A 22,423-nucleotide genomic window follows, 5' to 3' on the forward strand; every position below is an offset into this window, starting at 1 on the left:
TAAAAGTTTTCTACTGTAAATAAAGTTTCCCAAAATTTCAACATAATTTCTAAAAGGTTTTAAAAGATCTTCGTGAAAAATTGCGTGAACATGTTCAAAATGTCTTTGCGATAAGTGAAAACTGTCTGTGAACATCTTACAAATCCTGATTAAAACCCAAAATTCGCTACACTCGCAAGCATTCACCTCTCAGTGAGATACCAGCTTTATTGGCCTTCAAATTTGTTAAAAGGCCGATGCCGATATTTGTCAAATAATCGGCCCGGCCGATAATCGGTCTATCCCTACACCTACACATTTTGTTTTGTGCATTACCACCACCTACTGGCCTTGAGTGAGACATTGGTTTCGCCAGGATGTTTTAATCAATGAATTCAGACATGTCTAGGACTGTTTGGCCTTGGCAGGAGTCTGCACTCTACTGAATGTCATTCCAATTTAAGAATTACATTCGGCGTGACTGCAGCTGCTTCAAGCCTGAAACGTATCTTTTAAACAGGTGGAAGAAAACTTGGCAAAATTATCCTCACATTTTTGTGAGAACAGAGCAGGAAATGTTTGCTTTTGTTTGACAGTGGCATACATCTCCACAGAGCGCCCACAAAGTGAACACAGAGAAGTGTTACATTCAGCCTCAGGTCCGTTGTGAGTTCTATTTCAATTGAATGCATTTAAGAACTGCTCCTTCTCATCCCGCTGGCAGCTCAGTGGTTTGCCAGTGCAACACCACACCAGCGTCCAGGCATTATGTATGCATTATTCCGTTTTAAATGTCGATAGTGCTTTGGCCCTTTTATGCCGCAGGGGGTTAACTGTGACGGGATGCAGTGTGTGTGTGGGTGGGTGGGGGTTACCCTGGGCCCCGCAGCCAAATGCGGAGACTTTGAAATCGGGTCAGTGAAAAATGCGGTAGAGGCAGCCAGCGAGGCCTCTTATCGACATGGACAGAAATAGAGAGTTTGATAGCTCTCCATGAGTTTGGCCCATGTTCTCCAGGGAAGGGAACGGCGAGAGGGCAAATGTTGATGAATGAGACAAGTCAGCTGACAAGCAGCAGTGTTACATGCTGGTGTGTGCTGATGCTTGTAAGTTGTAAACGCATCAATGAGCTGAAAGACTGAAAGCAAACAGTTCGTAAGCATTTGTTGAAAGTGCAGTACGTAACTAATTTCAAACTAAGGAAACACAGTTGATGTGCGCTTAATGCTAGCAACATTGTGTCTGACTTTACTGTAATTGTCCTTTTCATTTAGGTGTATGGCCACATTTGTACAAAACTGCCAGCATTATTGACCACTAAAAGAGGTGATTTTAGGGTTCATGGGGTATTTCTCCTATTACAAGTCCATTGTACCATTATCATGAATTTGACAGCTGATGGTACTATTGCTCCATTGATCAAGCGAGCTAATGCCCAGCCACCCACCAATGTCTTAGACAGGTAAACTCATAAGCATAACCTTGCTCACTTAGCTAGTGGCTTGATTGTAACAGCTTGTTTCATTTCTGAGAAGCCACAAATTCCTGCAGATAGAGATGGAGAGTGAGAACACTTGAAAGAGACAACCAAAGGATTTATTTATTTATTTATTTATTTATTTTTTTTTACTGCCTTACCGCCGCCTTGAAAATTGGTTATTGCCGTTATAATGAAAGAACAGTTCAAACTGGTGTTCTTTTTTTTTATAAAATGAGTGACATGAAGGAATGATAAAAGCCAACGTTTAGAAGGTGATTTTGTATACTTTTGTATCATGGTGAAACGGTCTCTGGCTGTAATGGACAGGTCACATAATTCCCCTCCCCATTGCCCTCCTACCCTCTTCTTAAGGGATTAAACCAGGACAAGTCTGGAAGAAACTTTTCAAATAAAACTGGAGCTTTGTGAAATTATTCTCAGCATACATTTCTGCCTTCTGGCTTCATCCGAGATTCACTTAGCCCATTCAAGTATCTTTTTTTTAAAACTTCTTTCCTGGCGTAATGTCTTGACTTATCAGCCAGCGAGGGATGAATGACTGAGTGCTTCTCTTCAGACCATCACTGCTTCTAACTTTGCTGCTTGCGGCTGTGTGATTATGGAGGCAAATGTGGGCTTTGCTTTGTTGTTGTATCTTATTTGATTGGATGAGTGAACACTTAGCAAGCAAAAGATGCATAGTATATTGCTCAGTAGGTTGCTGTTGTTAAAATTGACTCTTGGATTCAAAAAAATTGTGGATTTGAATTAAAAGTTATGTCACATTATAGTTAAGTGTAAGATTTGACAAAACAACCTCACATGATTTGATGATTGACAGAACCAAAAATGAAACCATTTCTTCAAATGGTGGTGTCAGTATGCGTGGTGTCCATTTGACTAAATAAACAGTGGTGGTGGCATGCAGTTGTTGCAATTACAGTACCTTTACTGTGATTGCAGTAAGTAGACGTGGTATTTACCACAAGAGACAGACATGGCATCTGTTTAAGATGAAGTTATTGTGGATTATTGGTGGAAAAAGGAAGAAATATATTTAAAAATGCATACTGTATGTAAACTAAAATATGAAAAATATATGCAAATAAAAATAATAAACGCCTTAGCCCTCTTCATGCCTGGTTGTAACATGACAAGATTAGCCAAAAACGAGTCTGTTATAACGCTGAGTTTAGTTGTAAAAGCCACTTCAACCTGAGTATAACATACAAGGAATTTTGAAAATAAAATATTAGGTTGAGGAATTTTGTTTTGTTTTTTGTTTTGGACAAATGTATTTTTTGCGAAATATTCGTGTGATATAGTCTATAGAAAATCTGGGCCAAAAAAACACCTTAAAATCAGAGGAAAACATAATAAACATAATCCTTCTCCGATTCGCTGACAAGCTTCAATTAAAAATAGGAGAAGTGAAGCACAATAATCTGTGGTTAACAACAATTGAAGTCAACCAGAATTGAAATGTTGATTTTAGACAAACTGGTAAATCACTGCATATACTATTACTGATTGCAATTGTGATATTTCTAACTGAAAAAGAAATGAAATGCCAACACGGCAGTGAGATAAATAGAAAAATTTAACATATCTACTCATGTGAAAAGAGACAGTTTGAGTAGCAACAGTCTGAGTTGTTTAAGTTTGAGAATTGGTAGAAAATTATAACTGCTAATATATTTATTTATTTATTTATTTTTAAGTTACCTGTGGTAGAGGTAACACTGAGAACGTTCACTAAAACTACATGGATAAAAGGTACTTTTGAAATACCATCCATAAATAGTTTATACATGCCATTTTGCGTTATACATTTAGGACAGATTGTACTCGTTGTTTGATATTATTGTCCTTTTTGTTTTGTTTGCCCTGTTAGAAGTAAATGTAATTACTTTCAAAACAATTAAAACCAATGACAAATTTTATTGTTTCCTTGAACTGAACATACATCTAATGGGAAACAGTCGTGTAGCATTTAAGGCATAAAATAAGCTTCATTAAGCATCACTGACTGGTGTAATAGCCAATGGTCTGCATCATTTAATTGCTGTCTCCTTGGCTTTCTGTTCAATTAACAAGATAATCTCTCTGGCAGGATATGTTGTTCAACCGCAGAAGTCGTTTTTCAAAGTTAATTAAGTTAGACAAATTTCTCCCCCCGGGAAATGATTAAATGATTAATTAAAGAGAGCATTTAATTGGCAACATGCTGCCGGAACAATAGCATATGAAAGATATTACATCTTTGCGTCAATCAACAATGAGGAAGAATTCATTTCTTAAAGCTGAATTTTTTAGAAGTTGTTTTTAAAGTTGGTGAATATTAGATGAGGCTTTTTTTGTTATCAACCAATACATTGAGAGCTGTCATGAGGACGAATACTCTCCATCTGGATTTGAATGTAAATCTATTGGGTTGAAAAACGTTGCTATTGCTAGTCTGTCTTTGGCAAGAATGTGCGAGGCCATCACAAAAGTGAGGTTCTTCGCGTTATTCTACACAAAATGCATCCAAAGGTCGTTTCCCCAAATGGTCCTACAGAGTTGAAAGAATGCAATTGTCCAACATCGCTTTCAGATTCAGAAGCAAGGATTGTGTCGAAGAAGGCATTTTTCTACACCTCTCATAATACAGTGGATCTACTTGCCATTTAAGTCAAGTATAAAGAGTACAAAGGCAGTTATTTTCAGTGCCTTTCCAGGAAAATGTAGTAATTTTCTGAAACAGTGTTCTTGTATTACCTTACCTTGTGTGTGCTCTATATATGTGTGTGTGTGTGTGTGTGTGTGTGTGTGTGTGGTTGCCCTGCCCTGCTCTTTTCCTGGGTTATTTTCTACGCATGCATGTATGCATGTGACCCCATTGCAGTGGCCACTGTAAGAGTGGGCATCATTGACACTTCACTGCCAAATAGCATTTACCCGGGAAGGCTTTTAACGGATGATCCAAAGTCCTGTAAGGAAATGTTTAATTCAAGCAATTGGTTTTTCTTTAAATAGATATTTAAAAGATGAGCTTTTGTGTCCTCACTGAGAGCGAGTAGACAGACTTGATTGAAAGGAAAGGAAAGTAGATGGGGGTTGGTACTTACTGTGGTCCTTTTTTAACCACCTCACCACCACCTGTACCTGTTTTTTCCCCCCCTTTTTTGTGTGAAGACATTTAGGCCTTTTAATGAATTATAAAACCATAGCAGAAGCTGGCCTTTAAAAAAAAACAAATATATATATATTTTTAAAGCAAAATAGTTAGAAATGTAGTATTTTTAGATACTACTCAGTTGCAGATGTGGTATTCCCGTGAGTATTTCCCAAAATACATTTTTCTGCTTGCTGCTACTACTCTACTTTTGGTTCTACCTTTATCGCAGCAGGAAACTAAACACAAATTTAGGGTGAAGGATCTGATGTAATACTCTCTCATATAGTGAAGACAGTTCCATTTCCTCCATATCATCTTCACAGTAGTCGATAAATCCTCTTACCCACACTCATGTGGAACTGGGTTATTTTTATACAACATGTTTTCCTGTGGACAGCTGGTTTAGAGGTTGTGGGTTCGAATCTCGGCTATGGTATTCTTGTGTGTGTGGCGTTTACATGTTCTCCCTGTGCTTGCATGGGTTTTATCTGGATACTTTGCTCCCACATTAATTGGAGACTCTAAATTAGAGCTGGGTATTAAGAACCCCCACAATCCAGTTCAATTTTGATTATTTACGATGTTGATTCCATTCAATGACAAATTCTGGATGGCAGGCTAGCACAACTTACAAAAGACCTTTTGTCTGTTTCCTGTGTTCTGTATTTACAGGAGAATCCATGCCAAATGTATAACTTGAAGGTGCTGGCTTCAAATATTTTTGCTTGCTTTTGTCACCATATTGTTGTGGGTTGGTCGTGCAGCTTTAGTCATTCTAACGCAAATCACACACAAAGCTCATCTTTTCACATAGAAAAACAATGATCAATGGTTTTTGCCTGACATATTACAGTATAGACCAAATTACTATATTATACTATTACTGTATAACTTGTTTCATTTTTCCCTTGTAATGTTCCTCTGCTTATCTATAAAAAGGGGATTTAAAAGCCTTCTTCAAAAACTGCAGCTGATTTGAAGATTTCCCTGTCCTAATCCCATTATGATACATTTTACGATGATGTGAATGACTAAATCAGCCCTTAGCCAAGAAGTTGTGTTTTTGTTCCAAACAATGCACAAGATAAAGAAACCTGGTTGCTTTTATTTGTACCTTTTTTGTCTACCAAGTGTGACGGGCAAGGAGCGAAAAGGGATGAAAAAGCCACAATTCCTATGTAACATCCCTCTCAAGTTTTTCCACGCTCATTACTGTCAGTCATCTGCTGTGTGATAGCAGAACTGGTCCCGCTGGTGTGCTTACAAACTGCTACCAAGCTGCAGATTGTGGTTTCCTTGCTTCGTTTACTGTTTATTCACTCTGCCTCACCCACATTTCCAGGTTTGTCTTTCTTAACACTACACACTAAATGGTTGTCATTTTCTGATGCTTGTAGACAGTGTTTCCCACACTATTTTAATACTTGGGCAGGCCACCCAAGTAAACTGGCCACCACCCAAGTAGTTTTCAAGAAAATCTATTAAAAAAAAAATTATTATTATTTTTTTAAATGCCGTGACCACCCTGGATTGGCTGGCAACCAGTTCAGGGTGTACCCCGCCTACTGTCCGAAGTCAGGTGGGATAGGCTCCAGTGCCAACCGCGACCCTTGTGAGGATAAACGGTTAAGAAAATGGATGGATGGATGGATGGATGCCGTGACCAGATATGCCGCATGTAACATTAGTTTGCCGTCACTTTGTGGATTGTGAGGCTAGAGGAGATATAGTACCAGGTGTTAAAGTTGTGTATATTGGCTGCAGTTGTGGGGTAATTCATACCAGGATGCATCAACTGTGTTGCGACTGGAATTCCTGAATTACGGACAGGGTGGGCCAAATAAGGGGCATGCGTTGCACGTTTAAAAATTTAATTAAAAATAGCCTCATTAAAGGGAATTTACATTAACACATTAATTTTAACAGCCCTATTAATGTAAACTGGTGGGTTGGAACAGTTTAATTCAGTTCATTGGAGAAAATTGGTTTGATGTACAAGTAAATTGCCTCAGAAGCTTGTCCGCAGAACAAATTAAACAAGTCAAGATTCCGCTGTATTCCAAATGGTTTGGCTTTGCAGCCTTCACTATTTTCTAACATTTGGGGTGGGTGGCTTTTACCCTTGCCAAGTTTGAAGAAAAATGGGAGATAATTGAGACCAGTGGGCACTGACAAAACCCATTAAGCCAATGACGAGTGATGAACTACAAGTGCATTTTAATGACAAAGAATCTATGAAGATCAATCAGGTTGTGTCAATGCCTTCAGGCAACATCTACATTGCCGCTCTCTATTCTCTTCTAACGTCTGAAACTGAAAGGTCAGCCCAAATCACATACTTGAGTAGATCTCTTGAGAGCCTAATCAATCCATTCACTCGTCACAACTGATGTTCTCAGTTTGTTTGGTCCGGTATCGCTGTAGCCGGCTGGCAATGAGCCTGTCAACACTGGGCCAGCTCTCTCGGGTGCTTGCCGAGCTAGCGACTCTTGTCTGAGGCTGCCTAATTTCTCTTTTTGCCTTTTTGTTTTTGGCCAGACAGACATCTCCATGGCAACAGCCAGAGTGGCAGGTCTCACTGCACTCCGCTCTGAAATGAAACTGGCACAGATTTCACCAACGAATGGCGCCTAAGAGCACTGCGGTGCTGTTTGCCTTTTGTCTAAGCAAGTGCGGTCTATAACTATTGGAATATATTGTGCGATGGACCAGTAGAACACAGCGGGCCAGAGGGTAGAGCGGGGTTTCAAATGCCTGTGCTTTCCATCATTATCTCACCGGCCATCTTGTTCCTGTAAGCCCCTCATGAATAGACCAAATTAACAGCAGCGATCCACAATTGAAAGGATTGTTGTGAGTCAGCCGCTTTACTGCCCCGACAGCGTTTTGTGTAAATAGATGGAGACCGACCTATGACGCCCCATAAACCAACCACACCCGCACCCCCAACAACCTCTCTTCTTCTTTTTGACTCACTGTCTATGCATCAAGTGTCATCTCTCGGTGCTTTCTCTGTGCCCGTCGTTTGCAAATTAGTAAGCATGATTAAATATTACATCATAATGTTTTTTCTCCTACAGTTCAGTCACTGCCCATCAGTGAAAACATTATTAAAACGTATTAAGCCAGCAATAGCAATGAAGTTTACCTTAGCAATGCTATGTTTTGAAATAAGAACATTATGAGGATGGACACCGTTGCTGGCTTTTGCCAAAGAGAATGATGTCATTGCCATTTTGACCTCTCATTACCTTCTTTTGTGGTCTGTGACATTGGTGGGCAAGCTATGACACTCCTTTGTGTTATTGTAAATCAGAATACATTTCAGGAAGGTTAGCTGCACACCAAATAGTTGAGATGCTTGTGTCAAAACTTTGAATATACGCAGATTGTTTTCAAAGCTTCATTATTATCATTTTTTCAATTTACAAATTCATATTTAGCATTGTCCATTTGTATTTATCACAGGGACTTATGTACATTACAGAAACAACTATCAACTATGTCCACATTCTAAGAGACATTATGTAATTTGCACACTAAATATTTTGTCTGATGTTATATTACAGCCTCTTTTGGGATGTGATTAGTATAACTGTTCCGTCTGCTCAGTAGACAACTTCTGAGTCCACACTTAGTTTCCCGAGCAATGTCCTTGTCCCACCGCTTGCCTCGAATGGTTCTTCTTATCTCTCTGTCCTGTACAATCTGTCTGCCCGTGTGCTTGTTGTTATTGTCCGCCAGTGCTTTCCCATATTATCTTCTCTTTCCCTTTCGCCCTCCAACTTCTCTCTTTGACCTCCACTGTTAATGTGAAAAAAAGGTTAAAGACATGCATGATTTGCCTTAAACCAATTTATCTCCAGAGGCAGTTCTTGACAAACTCTGCCATAACAAGTACTTTCTCACTTCTGTTTTGAACGGCCCTGCACTGACAATCATTGATCTGATGGCAATAGCTCAAAGCCACAATATGTAAGAATTTGACCTTAACGTAACTGATTTGAAAGCATCAGATGGTTCACTAGCTTGGAATAAAAATAATAGCCATGACAACCTTGGATAACCTACATTTTAGGGTTCTATATTTGTGGTCCAGCCAGAACAGCTCTGGCTGGCTAGCTTTGGTTTGCTGCATGCCCGTGCGGTGTTTAAGGAAAGGAGGAGGGAATGCTACACTTCATATAGGCTGGTCTCTAGTTGGCTGCAGGCAGCAAAGTACGAGCTGCGGATGATCGGCAATGAAAGACATTGATCAACATATGCCAATCACGTGTTTTCCCACAGTAATCGGACGATCACGATCGATGACAAATCGATCAGCGCACCATTACTGTTTAAAATGGAAGTGTTTTATGTTCTTGTCAAGATACTGCTAATAACCACAAACCATCAAACACTTTGCACTTCAACTGCCTGAAACTTGTAGTACCATTTTAAGGTAATTATCCTTTTTTCAAAGCTTAGTCTGACTTATTACTTACAAAGGGTTCAGTTTGAAAAGAAAGAACCAAGGTTTCAGTGAACAATTGTTCTGGACTTTTTTTCTTTTCTTTTTTTGCTTTTTAAAGTGTGAGTTATTAATTTCCTTTGAAATGTGCCAAAAAAGTCATGTGTATTTTTGTCCACAGTGGGTAGTGATGGAGGTAATTGTGCACTATGGTAAAAAAAAAGAAAAAAAAAAGGAGTAGTTCAACACCAAGCATTTGCACAATGGTAACTACTTTTTTATGTTAGTTAAGTTTTTGGTGGGAATATTTGCACAGCATTAACTAGAGATGACTAGGAAGATTGAAGCCATGGGAAGCAAAGATAGCAATAGTAGAGGATTTTAAATACCCCATAAGCAATGGTTATTGTGGTATGACAGTGAGGGAAGACATCAGGTCGGTTGGTTTTAGAAAGGAGGATGCGTACGATAGATTTAGGTGGAAAAGAATGTGGAGACCGCTTATGGGACAAGCTGAAAGAAAGGCAAAGAAGAAAACTGTTTGAGGAGGTACCAGTGTGAAGAGCAACATGATGCCAGGGAATGCAGGAGCTTGAAATGTATTCAGTGACAAATGGATAGTGGTACAGAATCCCTGTTGGCAGCCATCGTAATGACTACTTGAAAAGTCTGTTTGACTACAGCAGTTGTTGCCGTAGGGCTTTGTTTTGGTCTATTTCCAGGCCAGTGTACCTCTCATTTTTGTTGTGCCACATATAGACATCTCCAAATACACAGCCTGACTGCTCGCCAAACTCCCACGCACTCACCAGCGAGCTGCATAGGCACGCTGAGTAGTGTCCCACATGAATGCCCGCCACAGGGAATCAGCTGGGATTTGATAAGAACATATGTTCTTGTGTTAGGCAATAGAGTGTCGACATCCCCAGGGGGAAGCTATCACTCTGCCAGTGCTTTCCAAATCCCTAGTCAAGACAGGCAAGTCCATGCTTTCACTTCTTTGTTGTTGCCAGTGGATTCATCTATGGATCACAGCAGAATGAAATAACTGGATGAATAAAAAGAAGCAAGAGAATTAAATGATACTAGCATTACTAGGTATTTGTTCGCGTGTTGTATGTGCGTTACGAACGAACTACCGGCTTTTAGAAAACTGCAGTTGTTTTTTTACATTCAATCTTCAGCTTGTAGCAAATGCAAGTGACGTCTTGCATGCCGTGATCGCGAGATTCCAATTTTAAGCATCCCTCACATGTTTCATGCTCTTATTGATGAGCAAAATATTTTATTATTGTCATTATTATCATTAGTAATGGTGGTAGTAGTAGTAGTAGTAGTAGTAGTAGTAGTAGTAGTAGTAGTATTTTATTTTATTTTTTGTTTGCCCAGCTAACACCAAGGCTAACATTGCCAGGCTAGCTGCTTAACAGGGAGATTCTTATCAACTAACAAGTATGACTCATCTCTCAAAATGTCTCAGTTGAGAAGACACACCTAAAAGATTGAAATAACTCAGAAAAGTAGTGACCTAAATAAAAAGTGACACATGGCGTGACACCAGACAGTGTGTGTGCTAGCAGGTTGGGTATTTTCGCCTACAACTTGTGTTTGTGATTCGTGTCTGTCATATCTGCTAGATCGTCACTGAAGAGAGGTCCTGGAACAGTCATGGAAAATCAAATCTAGGTCCAGCCCACCTGGGCTAAACCAGATACTTCGATGTTAAAAACGATACATTTCATCAAAGTTCCTTTCCACATTTATATGCCATTTATATACCCTGATAATCGTTGGTTGTTTTGATTACCTCTCCTTCTTTGATGCTGTCAGAATGAGGTCTCATGAGCTAAGTTGAGGGTTTGCCTGACATCATGCATGAATGTGATTCCAAACTGTGACTTTAAAGGCATCTGCCCTGAAAGTGTTGGTCGAATTCCGATTTGCACAACATCTAGAGGTTAAACTTTCAACGTCAGCTTTACCGTGTGTCTCCAGGGACCCAGCTCACTGGAGGACCTGACCAACATGCAGCAGCCCAGAGGCCGCCACAGTTTTGTCCAGGAACACTTCCAAGCCCAGTATAAGTAAGAACAACATCATCACCATCACTATCACCATCACCATCACCATCATCATCATCATCATCATAGTAATGCAAAGCTTGACTTATGTCGAAATGAATATTGTGGGTGTGTCTCGGGTCACTTCAACACACTTCCTTGATATCAAGATGCCATCAGATGGACCCACAACAATACTGTTATTGAACAAATGCAACAAATAGTTTTCCAGCAAATAAGACGGATATGTTCCAAAAATAATCAGTGAATGGGATCATTTGTTTTTTGGGGGAAAATATATGAGGGATCACTACATCCCAAATGGTTCTATCATTTCAACAGCTATCAGTTCAAGCTCCATTTTGAACACAAAATTGTATGACTAATACTAACTATGTTAAATGCCAGTGGTTAATTGTTTTTAATTGTAAATTACGATGTTCATCATTTTGAGTACAAACCTGTCCAACATGCAAGTCATAAAGCTTTGCTCATGTTATCAGGTTTCTAGAGTCTCAATTCATAATTGCGCAGTTTCAGAATGAGCCATCTTAAATCAATGTTCATACACTTTGAATGTGTACAAAGGCCCTTGTCTTCATTTTCTATGGCCGCTACTAAGCGATGGTTCCGCTGCCCTCTATTGGAGGTGAAGCCACATAGCCTTGAGTGGCATGCCAGAAGAACAAATAGAAATGCACAAGAGTCACATTTGAGCTGGGGGGAGAAATCCTCCTGATTTTCTATCCAATACTTTGTAAGCACTTGATGATCAGATAAAGGAGCAACACACACAAACGCACACAGAGTGGGTTTGTAATCACTTGTTTGAATGACAGCTCTTGTTAAGTCCACAGCGGCAGTGAGTTGGTGCTCTAACAGTTGGACATTCTGTCACTGATTAGCTGCCTTAGCGTCACAGCTAACAAGCTTATCGTGTAACTGCAAGACTCGCAACATTGGGGAACACTGTCGAAAATATGTTTGTTTCTTTTTAACACCTCTACTAGACTGAGAGTTTTTTTTCTTCTTCAGGACCAATGTACAATATTTCAATTTCAATTGATACTCATTTCCATTTTACTTTTCACTCACAGTGTAGCCTGCATAACTGTACTAGAGTCTTTTGTGTGTCACAGTAAAAAATAACGCATGCTTGTGTTAAATGGAGAAAATGAGGGCACATCTGGAACATTTACATAATTCAACTGAAAAACTGTTGTAAAGTAAACCACTGTGTGATGTTTTCATTAAACTATCACTGATTATTAATAAGCAAAATTAAAAAATAATAATAATCTACCCCAGGGTGCTCCAATAATTGATGGGTATTTATTGGTGACATAAAGGCATGAATTAAAGCAACAAGATCATTGGACAAGGCAGCCCCACTAACACTCATGTTGCATAGCAAAAACAATTAAAGCATCCATCCATCCTTTCACTGTTCCGCTTATCCTGACCAGGGATATCACTTGATTTTCATCTTGTTTCCTATAATTTGCTGTCAACATATCTTGGTGCTGGGATCGACAGTTGTAACAATGGAGCAATTTCATTTACTGAGTTTTGTTTGTGTCGTATTCATCGACCTGCGACTGTCACTCAATCTCTTCCTTCTTGTTCAATTGGTCTCCCTTCCTCTCATCTTTCTTCCCCGTTCCTTTCATATCTTCCATAGATGCTCCTCAGAGGGAGTCAGCAGAGTTCTGTGATCTGAATAAATGTTTGCGATTAGAGCCCGCGCTGTCTTGTGCATTGGGCTGCCGACGTGGGAGTCGGCGCTCGCCGTGTCGCTACGTTTGTGTTTGAATGCATCTTTGTCAGGGCCTCGCTCCTCCTCTCTCTGTCACTCTGACTTTGTGGTGTCTATTTTTAATGGCCTGTTGTCTCCAAGACATCATCTAGCTCTAAACAATTTTATATAACATGTATGATGGAGGGGCTTGTGGATGGAGGAGAAATCATCTCAAACGTTGAATTATTTTTATATATTTTTGTTTACTTATTTTAAGTAACTTTAAGTATGTGATAAAGCTTTCTGACACAAGGCAGCACATTTTTCTCCTGAATGCCTAGATTGTCTTAAATTCGTTTTACACTAAACAGATTCAATACACCATGTGCCAGATGGAGCTGAGCAGCCTCAGAACATAAAATTTACTTTTGAATTGCTCACATACAAATAGTTCTCTGGAGTGCCTGTCCACCTATCAAGTGTGAAATTAAACAAGCAGCTAAATCTTTGTATCTATAATTGTGTCTGAGTGAGCCGTTCATAACAACCGTCCCCATGCTGAGTTTCACTGCTCTTGACATTACTAGTTGTGTGAAGATCGGCCAGAATTTTGAGGTATTTGGTGGTGTGTCCACATGGATCTGCATTACACAAATCCTACAGGTGATAGCTTTATAGATGGGATATAAGGGTTAAATTAGCCAGCGGTGACGATGAACAGCTCCTCCCCTAGAGTCTTCAAGTTAGCGTTTTCATTTTGGCACTTTGACCTTGTGGATTAAATTTTGTTTATAATAATCTAAATTTTTAATAAACTCGTTGTGATTTATTCAGTAAATTTACCATCACTAATTACTGTGGATCTTTCTAATAAAAGTTGGATGATGATATTGATGAAGTGAGTGTTATGTGCTTGCTTCCCACAGGTGTAAAGAGTTCACTGGTACTTTCTGTGTCCTTTTTCCACTTTCCTCTTTGCTCTCTCTTTGTCAACTCTGTTGTCCCGTGACCAACGTTGTGTTCATATTTGATGCCCCCCGCTGCGGCCCCCTACGCTTTGTTGTCGCTGCCTTAGTGTCTCTGTCTGATCTTGTTTGTGTTTTGTGTTGAGGATCAGAACAGCAGCCCGTTTGTTTTTGTTGCTTAACTGCATATCCAGATGGCCTAATTCAAGGATTCTCATCCACACTGTGGTGCATGCAAATTACCAGACTATGAACTTTTATCTTGCACGCTGACACCATACTTAAGAGGATTTTGTGCTGTTACTTTATATCGCTTGGTCCATCGCGCCAACATTGTGTATGCAAGTGATCTCTACTCCCTAATGGACACTTCCATGCAAGATTTAAAAGAAATGAACCACGTGACAGTGGACTCAGATGCACCAGAAAAAGTGAAATGATGTACAGTAATGGCAAAATGGTGTCATGGCAAATACAAATTCTGTAATGTAATGTTCCTCAAATAGTTGTCATACCTCTAATAGATGGCGTGTCCCAATTAGTTGCCGAGTGAGTCATCCCCCTAAGATAAATAATTACCTATGCTGTGGCAATATTTTTTTGTGTTTTATTATTGTAATAAACACCGAAATTGTCTTACTACTTCATTGCTTACAAGAAAGAGAATCGAATGTACCGGGCAGATGCAATATGCAAGTGCTTCTGAGTAACACAACAGCTGCTGTCCCACTTATATTAAACACTGATCAGCGCAGCAATCTCAAACATACAATTGTTGACTATTTCTTGGAGCAAAGCGTATGAGAAAAAAAATTGGGCAATGAACCACATGCTGCTTCGCCATGTCTAAAGACAAAAGCATTATCCGGTAACATGCAGCAGCCCATTCTGGCTCATTTTAATTATAGCTTCCTTTTTCCCCATCAGGAAATAAATCGAGTAACTGTTATTACCTGAACAAACAATGTTGTAGGAGACTTAAATACAGAGTCTGATTTAACTCTGTTGCCAACCAAAACAGCAGTAATTAAACTCTCTCAGATGAAGTGTGGGCTCTTACTGCACATTTTAAAAGAATTTCCTGTATAAATCTTAAACATTTTTGGGGAAAAAAATACAACACAAAATGGACTTCCCGAATATAAACACCTTCCCCCATCTCCAGTTTGAGTAAATTAACTATATATTTGAGGGAAATTATATTATTGGATTAAAAATAGGAATATTGTATGAAATGAAAATCCAATCTTGTTTACCTTTTCTTCTTTTCTCCCCAGGTCATCTCTGACTTGCCCTCATTGCCTTAAGCAGAGCAACACCTTTGACCCCTTTTTATGTATCTCACTACCCATTCCTCTGCGACAAACCAGGTAACGTATGGAAAAACACAAGTCCACCTTCAACACTCACTGTAAAAAAAATAAAATAAAAATGTAGATATGATACATTAGAGCCATGTCTGTTATCAAATTGGCAAAATAATTGCTGATGGCTGCCATTGGAGTTACATGGACAATGACCTCATTCAAATTATTGGGGGAAATGTTTTTAAATTTGTGTTTTCATGTTATTGCTTAACTCCATGTTGTCACTTGAAATGCATACAAACAGAGGCATTGGCCTGCTGTGTAATTCCAGTCCAAGACCATGGTTCTTCCTATTTATATAACTTTGCCCAATTCCTGTTTTAATAGTTTATACTAATATGTGGAATTCATTGATGATCCAAGAGAGTCCTTCTCATATACTATGACGAGCTGTGTAGCTAGAAGATGCATACAGCTGACTAATACAGTGTTACATTTTCTACATTCATGCCTAATAAATATGTCCTTGTTTCACACCTCATGCTGACAGACCACACTGGGACTGGCAAAATTGCATCCACTCTGACAACACGCGGTCCCTTTGATTACACAAAACACAGCTACTGCAGCTCTCACACAGGCTGGTGTGATTCCATGCTCCTGCTGCAGCAGTATTTAAGTAGAAGTCATGCTGAGTCTGAGGTCCCGAAAGTATGAGCAGGCTAGCAGCGGGGCGCTGATGTCTGTATGCTGCAGATAATACCAATACTAATAATACAATTCAAAACCAAGCCATACTGCTTACTAGAAATAGGGGATTTGGATGTACTGGAAACAAAATCATCTCCAAATATTCACACACAAAATGTCCACAAGTAACACACTAAATCATATGTTGTGAGGAGCTTAGGACAGACAAACACTTTGCACAAATAGCTGCATGTGAGGTGGGATGCTATGAATCTAAGCATTCAAGAAGTTTTTAGGAATACATAACGGTGTGATGAATTCCAATATTAGTCCGCTAGCTCAAAGCTATAACGAGACATACGGTAAGGTGTTCAAAGATGGAGTCTCCATTTCCTGTTGCTCTCAAAAGTCATCATGCAGTCTCATCCCGTTGTATTTCTCATACTGCTGTCTCATCCGGCGGCATTCTACATTATTAAAACAACAACGCATAATGTCCTCCCTCCTAACATATTCTAGTGTCAACTTGTGAAGAGATGTGAGAATAATCCAATTAGATATGAAGTCACACTCAGACAAATTAGTTTATCTGTTCCGGTGAAATTGGATTTTGTACAACAGCACACTAATACCTCCAAAAATGTGTTCCATATCAAAACATATTCAAATGTACAACATGGCACATCTTCCTAATTTTATGGAATGTTTTGTTAAATTCGTTGTGATTCGACCAAGTCAAATGCCAACATGATTTATGTCGCCAGTGGTGTCCTCCAGGGCCACAAATTCATATTCATTTTTGTGCATATATGCAGCAATGCTGACAGACTACATTTCCTACAGAAGCAGCTATCATTCTAATAGACGCTAAGCCCCAATTAGTTGAAGCGTGTATCAAACGCCTCCCTTTTCTAATCATGAAAAAGTTTATCATTCAGTTCAATGTTCATGTAACACAGTAAAAAAAGAATGTAATAGTTATATTTTGTATATTATTAATGTTAAGTTTGACCATTACAGTATATTAATGGTTAAATATGTCAGGTCAAAACAGATTTTCATTTGATTTATAAAAATCCTGTGAAAACAAAGGCTTCTTAGTTTTTTATTTTTGTGATTGATTTTTAAAGTTTTTTTTTTTTAAAGCCTTTAACTATAGGACAGTTTAAAAAATGCACTTCCAATAAATTATTGGCAAAACCATTTTTATGTTTAGTGGGGTTGTTGACATCTGCCGAATCTAAGTAATAATTACTTGTAATCTAATTTAATAATTTTTTAAATGAAGTACCGGTAATCAGTAACTTTTACTTTTTCCAAGTTAACTGTGGCAACACTGGTGGTGTTTATAAAAATGTATTGAAAAAATCCTTCAGGGCCAATAGCTCTATGCCGCTCTGTTTGCAGGCCAATGTGTGTGACGCTGGTATTTAGTACCAAGGGTCAGCGGTATCTACGAGTGGGGTTTGCTGTGCCTCTCTTTGGTTCACTGTCCTGCTTGAGAGCCATGGTAGCAGAGGAAGGATGCATCTCTCCAGACCAGGTACTTTTCATTTGCAGCTAACTGCTTCATATTTGTGTTACGGATATCTGCAATGGAATTGTAATATCTCTAACTCCAGTTTTATTATCTCAAGAGTTGTAGAATTAAAATGTGTTTTAGTATTTGTGTGTTGTCCCATCTGGTTCTCCCGGCGCAGGTCATCCTGGCTGAGTTGTACTCCACAGGATTCCAGCGTTCTCTCTCAGATGACGACGACCTGACAGCCATCGCTGATAGTGACGTCATCTACGCCTTTCAAGCTCCGCCTCTGCACAGTCGCGGAGGCTCTGCGCCACACTCAGGTACCCATGGTAACAGAATATGCATGTCATCATCACTCCATCCCTTTATCATCCAAATGCTCGCCAGTAGCGCCTCTCTCTTTTTCCCCATTTTGATTGACTAGCATTTCCACAGACACATTCAGATTCATGAAACTCCCACCTTGCTTATCCGTCTGTTGTACTCCTTTATGCATGAAAGCAACTCAGCTTCTTTGATTGCCTCAGTGTCTCAAAGCCACCTGGTGTGTCACCTCATTCAAGACTATTTTTGCTTTTACTCCAACAACATCTCACTTCAATGGACGCCTACAAAGTTTAACACAGTAAAAGAGACACAGTAAAAATAGATAATAATTAAATATAATAGCTCGGGGGAGACATGGTGTCCAACCATCCATCCATTTTCTTACACTTACCCTGCCGGGGTCGGGTCTGAGGGGCAGGAGCCCAAGCGAAGCCCAGACCTTCTTCTCCCTAGCCACTTCATCCAGCTCCTCCAGGATGTTCCCAGGACAGCTAAAAGTCAGAATCTCCCCCACATGTCCTGGGACTCCTGTGCACCTCACAAGGGAGGCATCTAGGAGAAATCCTAAAAAGATGCACAAGTATTCTCATCCTTCTTCTCTTACCTGACCAGTAAATCGAGCTTTGGTTTTTGTATGAACCAATACAGAGTGTATTTCACCGCGGACTCGGCACCAAGCCGACTGTCGTTCTCCCGCTCCATCCTTCCCGTCCTCGTAAAGAAGAGCCCAAGATACTGGAACTCGTCCACTCTGTAAAGGATCTCATTCCTGACCTGGAGCGAGCTCTCCACCGCTTTCCCACTAAGAAACCTGGCCTCTGATTTGTAGGTGCTGATTTTCATCCCAACCATTTCATACTTTGCTGCGAACCTCTCCAACCTCTAAGTTGAAGATCGCAACTTGATGGAGCCAACTGGAACCACACCATCGTGGCATCTGCAAAAAGCAGAGATGTAATAATGGCAGCAGCAAATCGAACCCCTTCAACACATCAGCTGTGTCTAGATATGTCATGTCTTCTGTCTTTTGATTGGTTGTTTTTCCAGCGCATGTTTTTTTTTTTTTTTTGCAAATCAAATTAGAGGCACAAGATAGGGCCTTTTAGGATTTTTGGGCCGGGGTGCACACTCAACTTTTAAATAGAAGCTTGTGGTCATGTAGATGTTCTGTCGTAAAATGAGAAAATATATATGAGAAAATGCAGACATCTAAAACTAATCTAACGTTAACAAGTAAAGCAGTATCTGTCAGCAGGGAATATGGTGGATATAATTTGCTTTTAAGCACTTAAAAGGCTTAGAAAATTGGCCTGAGGATTCATTTTGTGCTGCATTTAAAAAGAAAAACAAATCAAAAATAAATCTCATTCGATCAACTGTGTTGTAGTACAATGGCACTTCTTTCTACACTCTAAAATCTAGAGCAGAGTAGGCAAACTCGGTCCTCGAGGGTCGGATTCCTGCAGATTTTGGATGTTTCCCTTCTTCAACAGACCTGATGTATGATCAGCTCATCAGCAAGCTCTGCATAAGCCTGATAACGATCCTGTTAATTGGAATCAGCTTGTTTTGGAAGAAGGAAACCTCCAAAACCTGCAGAACTCAGACCCTCGAGAACCGAGTTTCCCCACTCCTGATCTAGAGAATTTTAAAGCTTGGATTTTGAGACTTGAATATACTTGTATAACCTCAACATTCTTCTGATTAACACTCATTCTCAGATGGAGGTGCACCTGGCTGATGACAAAATAACCATTGTACACACTTCCTCATTTCAGGTGGTTAAAAGTCATCGCAACACTCTTATATTTTTGTATTTAAAATGGAAGATCAAATGTTGTAACTGAAATGGAAAATCAGATAAAAGAGGGACTGGAAAAAGCTGCATCTGGCTTCTTTGCTCTACCTAATCTCTTTTTTCACAGTCAGCAGAGTGCTCAGGTGGTCTGTGGCCATTGATGCTTGTTTACAGCCCTGACCTTTGATTCATGCGGGTTTAAGCTCACAGCCCTCAGGGTATTTTTAGTCAGTGTGCGCATTGTTATTGTCAGGGGTCACTCACTAGTTATTGAAGCACATCATGCCAGAAGTCTCTCCTCCATCCAATGCTTAGGTTTTCTCTTCCATTTATTTGTCGTTTTCACACTTGTCACACACTCAGGTAGGCATGCATGTGCATGCTTGCGCGTGCACACACACGCACACTTATGCTAGAAATATGAGGGCAAGGCCCGAAATAACATTTTCTTTGAGGAGCATTTTTGCCACTTTAAAACAACCATTAAACCATACAAAGTGCGTGCACCACATGGAATATAAATCAATCATGCTGTAAAGACAAGTGCCAACCAATTAACACTAAATCAAATTAGTTAATTAATATCATAAGTACCAATAACACAAAATACAGAAGACACCATGAAAACATATTACACTAGGCTCATTGTTGAAGTTTTGAAAGTCTTCAAACTAAAATGAGAACACATCAAGAGGAAACAAATATTTTCTTCATTTGACATCACTAAAGCTCTACAAAATATCACCACTTCAGTGCTACACTCAGTCACAGCACGTGTTGCAAGGAAGTCTCAAGTTATAACCTTCGAGATTCAAGTAGAGTCCACACCAAATTTCAAACAAGTCATTACTCGGTTTAAGCAAGTTATAAGTCACGTCCTTCAGTGCTTCATAAATGAAGTCATGAATACCAAGTCAAGTCCGAACTCCTAAAACCAGTTACTTGATTCTGACTCAATTCATGTGACTTGAGTCAAGTCATGTGACTCAAATCAAGTCTTGTGAATCATCTAGGTGCTGTGATAAAGTACAATCAAGAGTGTGTGGAAATGGTCGGAAACGAGGTGTGTCCTTCCTTCTTCAGTGATATAGTGCAACATTCTAGTTCTTGTGCTCCAGTGAGTGTGACCTCATCTTCACCGCTGACAAGCAGCAGGAGGCAAAAGGAGGAGGTGAGAATTGGCAGGAGTCTGGCAGGAGACTTGGATCTCCCCATCATCCACAATATCCAGTATTACTATATGATCCACCAACATACCATTGCTGATAAAAATATGTATAAATATAAAACATTCTTTGGAGGTTCTTCTGCAACAAACTCAGCCACTCATTCCTGTATGTCCATAAAGTCTATTTAATTTAATTATTAGACATTGGTTTAATTGGATGAAATCATCTAGTAAAGTCCAAGTTTGTGTTTCTCAGAAAATCAGGCCTTTTACTTCTCCTCAAGCTATTAACCAATTTTCAGCGCTGTGTATATGAGGTGCATGTAAGTGTCTGTCGTAACAAATGTTATTGTTACACACAGTGGAAACAGAAGAGGCAATTTTGCATTGACTATTGAGGCGTAACTGGGAAATTTTACAAGGCTGTTCAAGACAACACAAGACAGTCTGGATTCTTCATTCAGTGCACTTGCACAATCCGTTTGTCTTTGCAAAGATAATAAGGAAAATGCCAGACCTGTATTCATGTATTGAGATCCCTTATAATTTGGATTACAAGTTCTCCTTAAAGTATTAGTTTATTCTAAAAATACATTCAATTGTTTGTTTTTTTATTACAATTGCACCTTTTACAGTAGAAACTATCAATCCAGCCAATTTTTTTTGTGCATTTATTTATTCATTCAGTACAATTTTTTTCTCTCCAGATTTTACAATATTTATTTTGTTTTTTGTAATTACCCGTTTTCGATGAAATTAGGATACAGTATTTGTATTTGTTTAAAACGTATATACAGTGATGGGATCTGTACTGTCACTGCACTGTCAATCCCTTAATTAAAAAGAAAATGTACACTATGTACTTTTTAATGTTCTTTTTAGAATATCATACTGTTTTTAGATTTTTTAATTAGGTTACATTTTTACCTCTGCTTTTATATGTGTGTGTGCGTGTGTATATATTTATATAAATGTGTATGTATGTATACAGTAAATATATCGTTTTTTTTTTTATTATTATTATATTGCAAGGGAACCGAATGACTCATCCTATTATACAATTGAATCCTATAATAATTTGTCGTCTGCTCTTCTCTCCTCAGGGTATCACCACAGCCTCCCCAATTCCCCATACAGTTCCTCAGCTGCGAGGTTGCCGTCATCCGGCACAGTATCCACTGAGTATCTGAACCAAGGCGGCTCCTCTAAGGTTCTACTCCTCATCTGCAACACATCCGGAAGTGGTCAGCAGGCTGTCAGGTGAGCTATGGATATTGAAACCAACTTTCGCATTCCTGTTATGCAACAAAGCAGCAATATTTTGAGGTGCGAGCACACCGGGCTTCGGGCAACGGGAAAATCAGAGATGTCACTTTTGAAATGCCCAGCAATAATTTACAAGTTAATGATGAGCCCTTTGCACATCGCTGAATTAATCAGAATTAAATGGTCGTGCTCTGGAAATCACTCAATCATTTGGCTCTATGGGGCTCTATGTCTGTAAATTCAAATGGGGGGAAAAAAAGAAGTACTATAGTGTATTCCATTATTTCAGTTCTAAGCCAAGACATATATTAGGATGGATTGTGTACAAATGACTGTGCAATTTCCCCTTCAAGCCCATTATTCTATTTTCCTTTTGGATTGTGGATGACGGATTTAACTAGGTGTCACCGTCACTCACTCTGCTCACAGTAATTGCTTGCAGTTATGTGCTCATTCAGTTCGCCACATCCCATTTTTCCTTGATAATGTTTACTGAATGCAGCATTGACT

General features: G+C 39.3%; 1 protein-coding gene across 1 annotated transcript in view; it reads left to right on the forward strand.

Annotated features, from left to right (window-relative positions):
* Positions 1–22,423, forward strand: part of usp43a (ubiquitin specific peptidase 43a) — a 59,066-nt gene that overhangs the window by 16,000 nt on the left and 20,643 nt on the right. Inside the window, exons 3-7 of the mRNA XM_086083390.1 lie at positions 11,065–11,153; positions 15,110–15,202; positions 17,237–17,372; positions 17,530–17,674; positions 21,751–21,907. Of these exons, the coding sequence (XP_085939516.1) occupies positions 11,065–11,153; positions 15,110–15,202; positions 17,237–17,372; positions 17,530–17,674; positions 21,751–21,907 (620 nt within the window). The remainder of the gene's footprint in view (positions 1–11,064; positions 11,154–15,109; positions 15,203–17,236; positions 17,373–17,529; positions 17,675–21,750; positions 21,908–22,423) is intronic.

This window comes from Leptonotus elevatus, chromosome 8 (genome assembly GCF_054856555.1).
Source record: "Leptonotus elevatus isolate MCC_2025b chromosome 8, RoL_Lele_1.0, whole genome shotgun sequence".
NCBI lineage: Eukaryota > Metazoa > Chordata > Actinopteri > Syngnathiformes > Syngnathidae > Leptonotus > Leptonotus elevatus.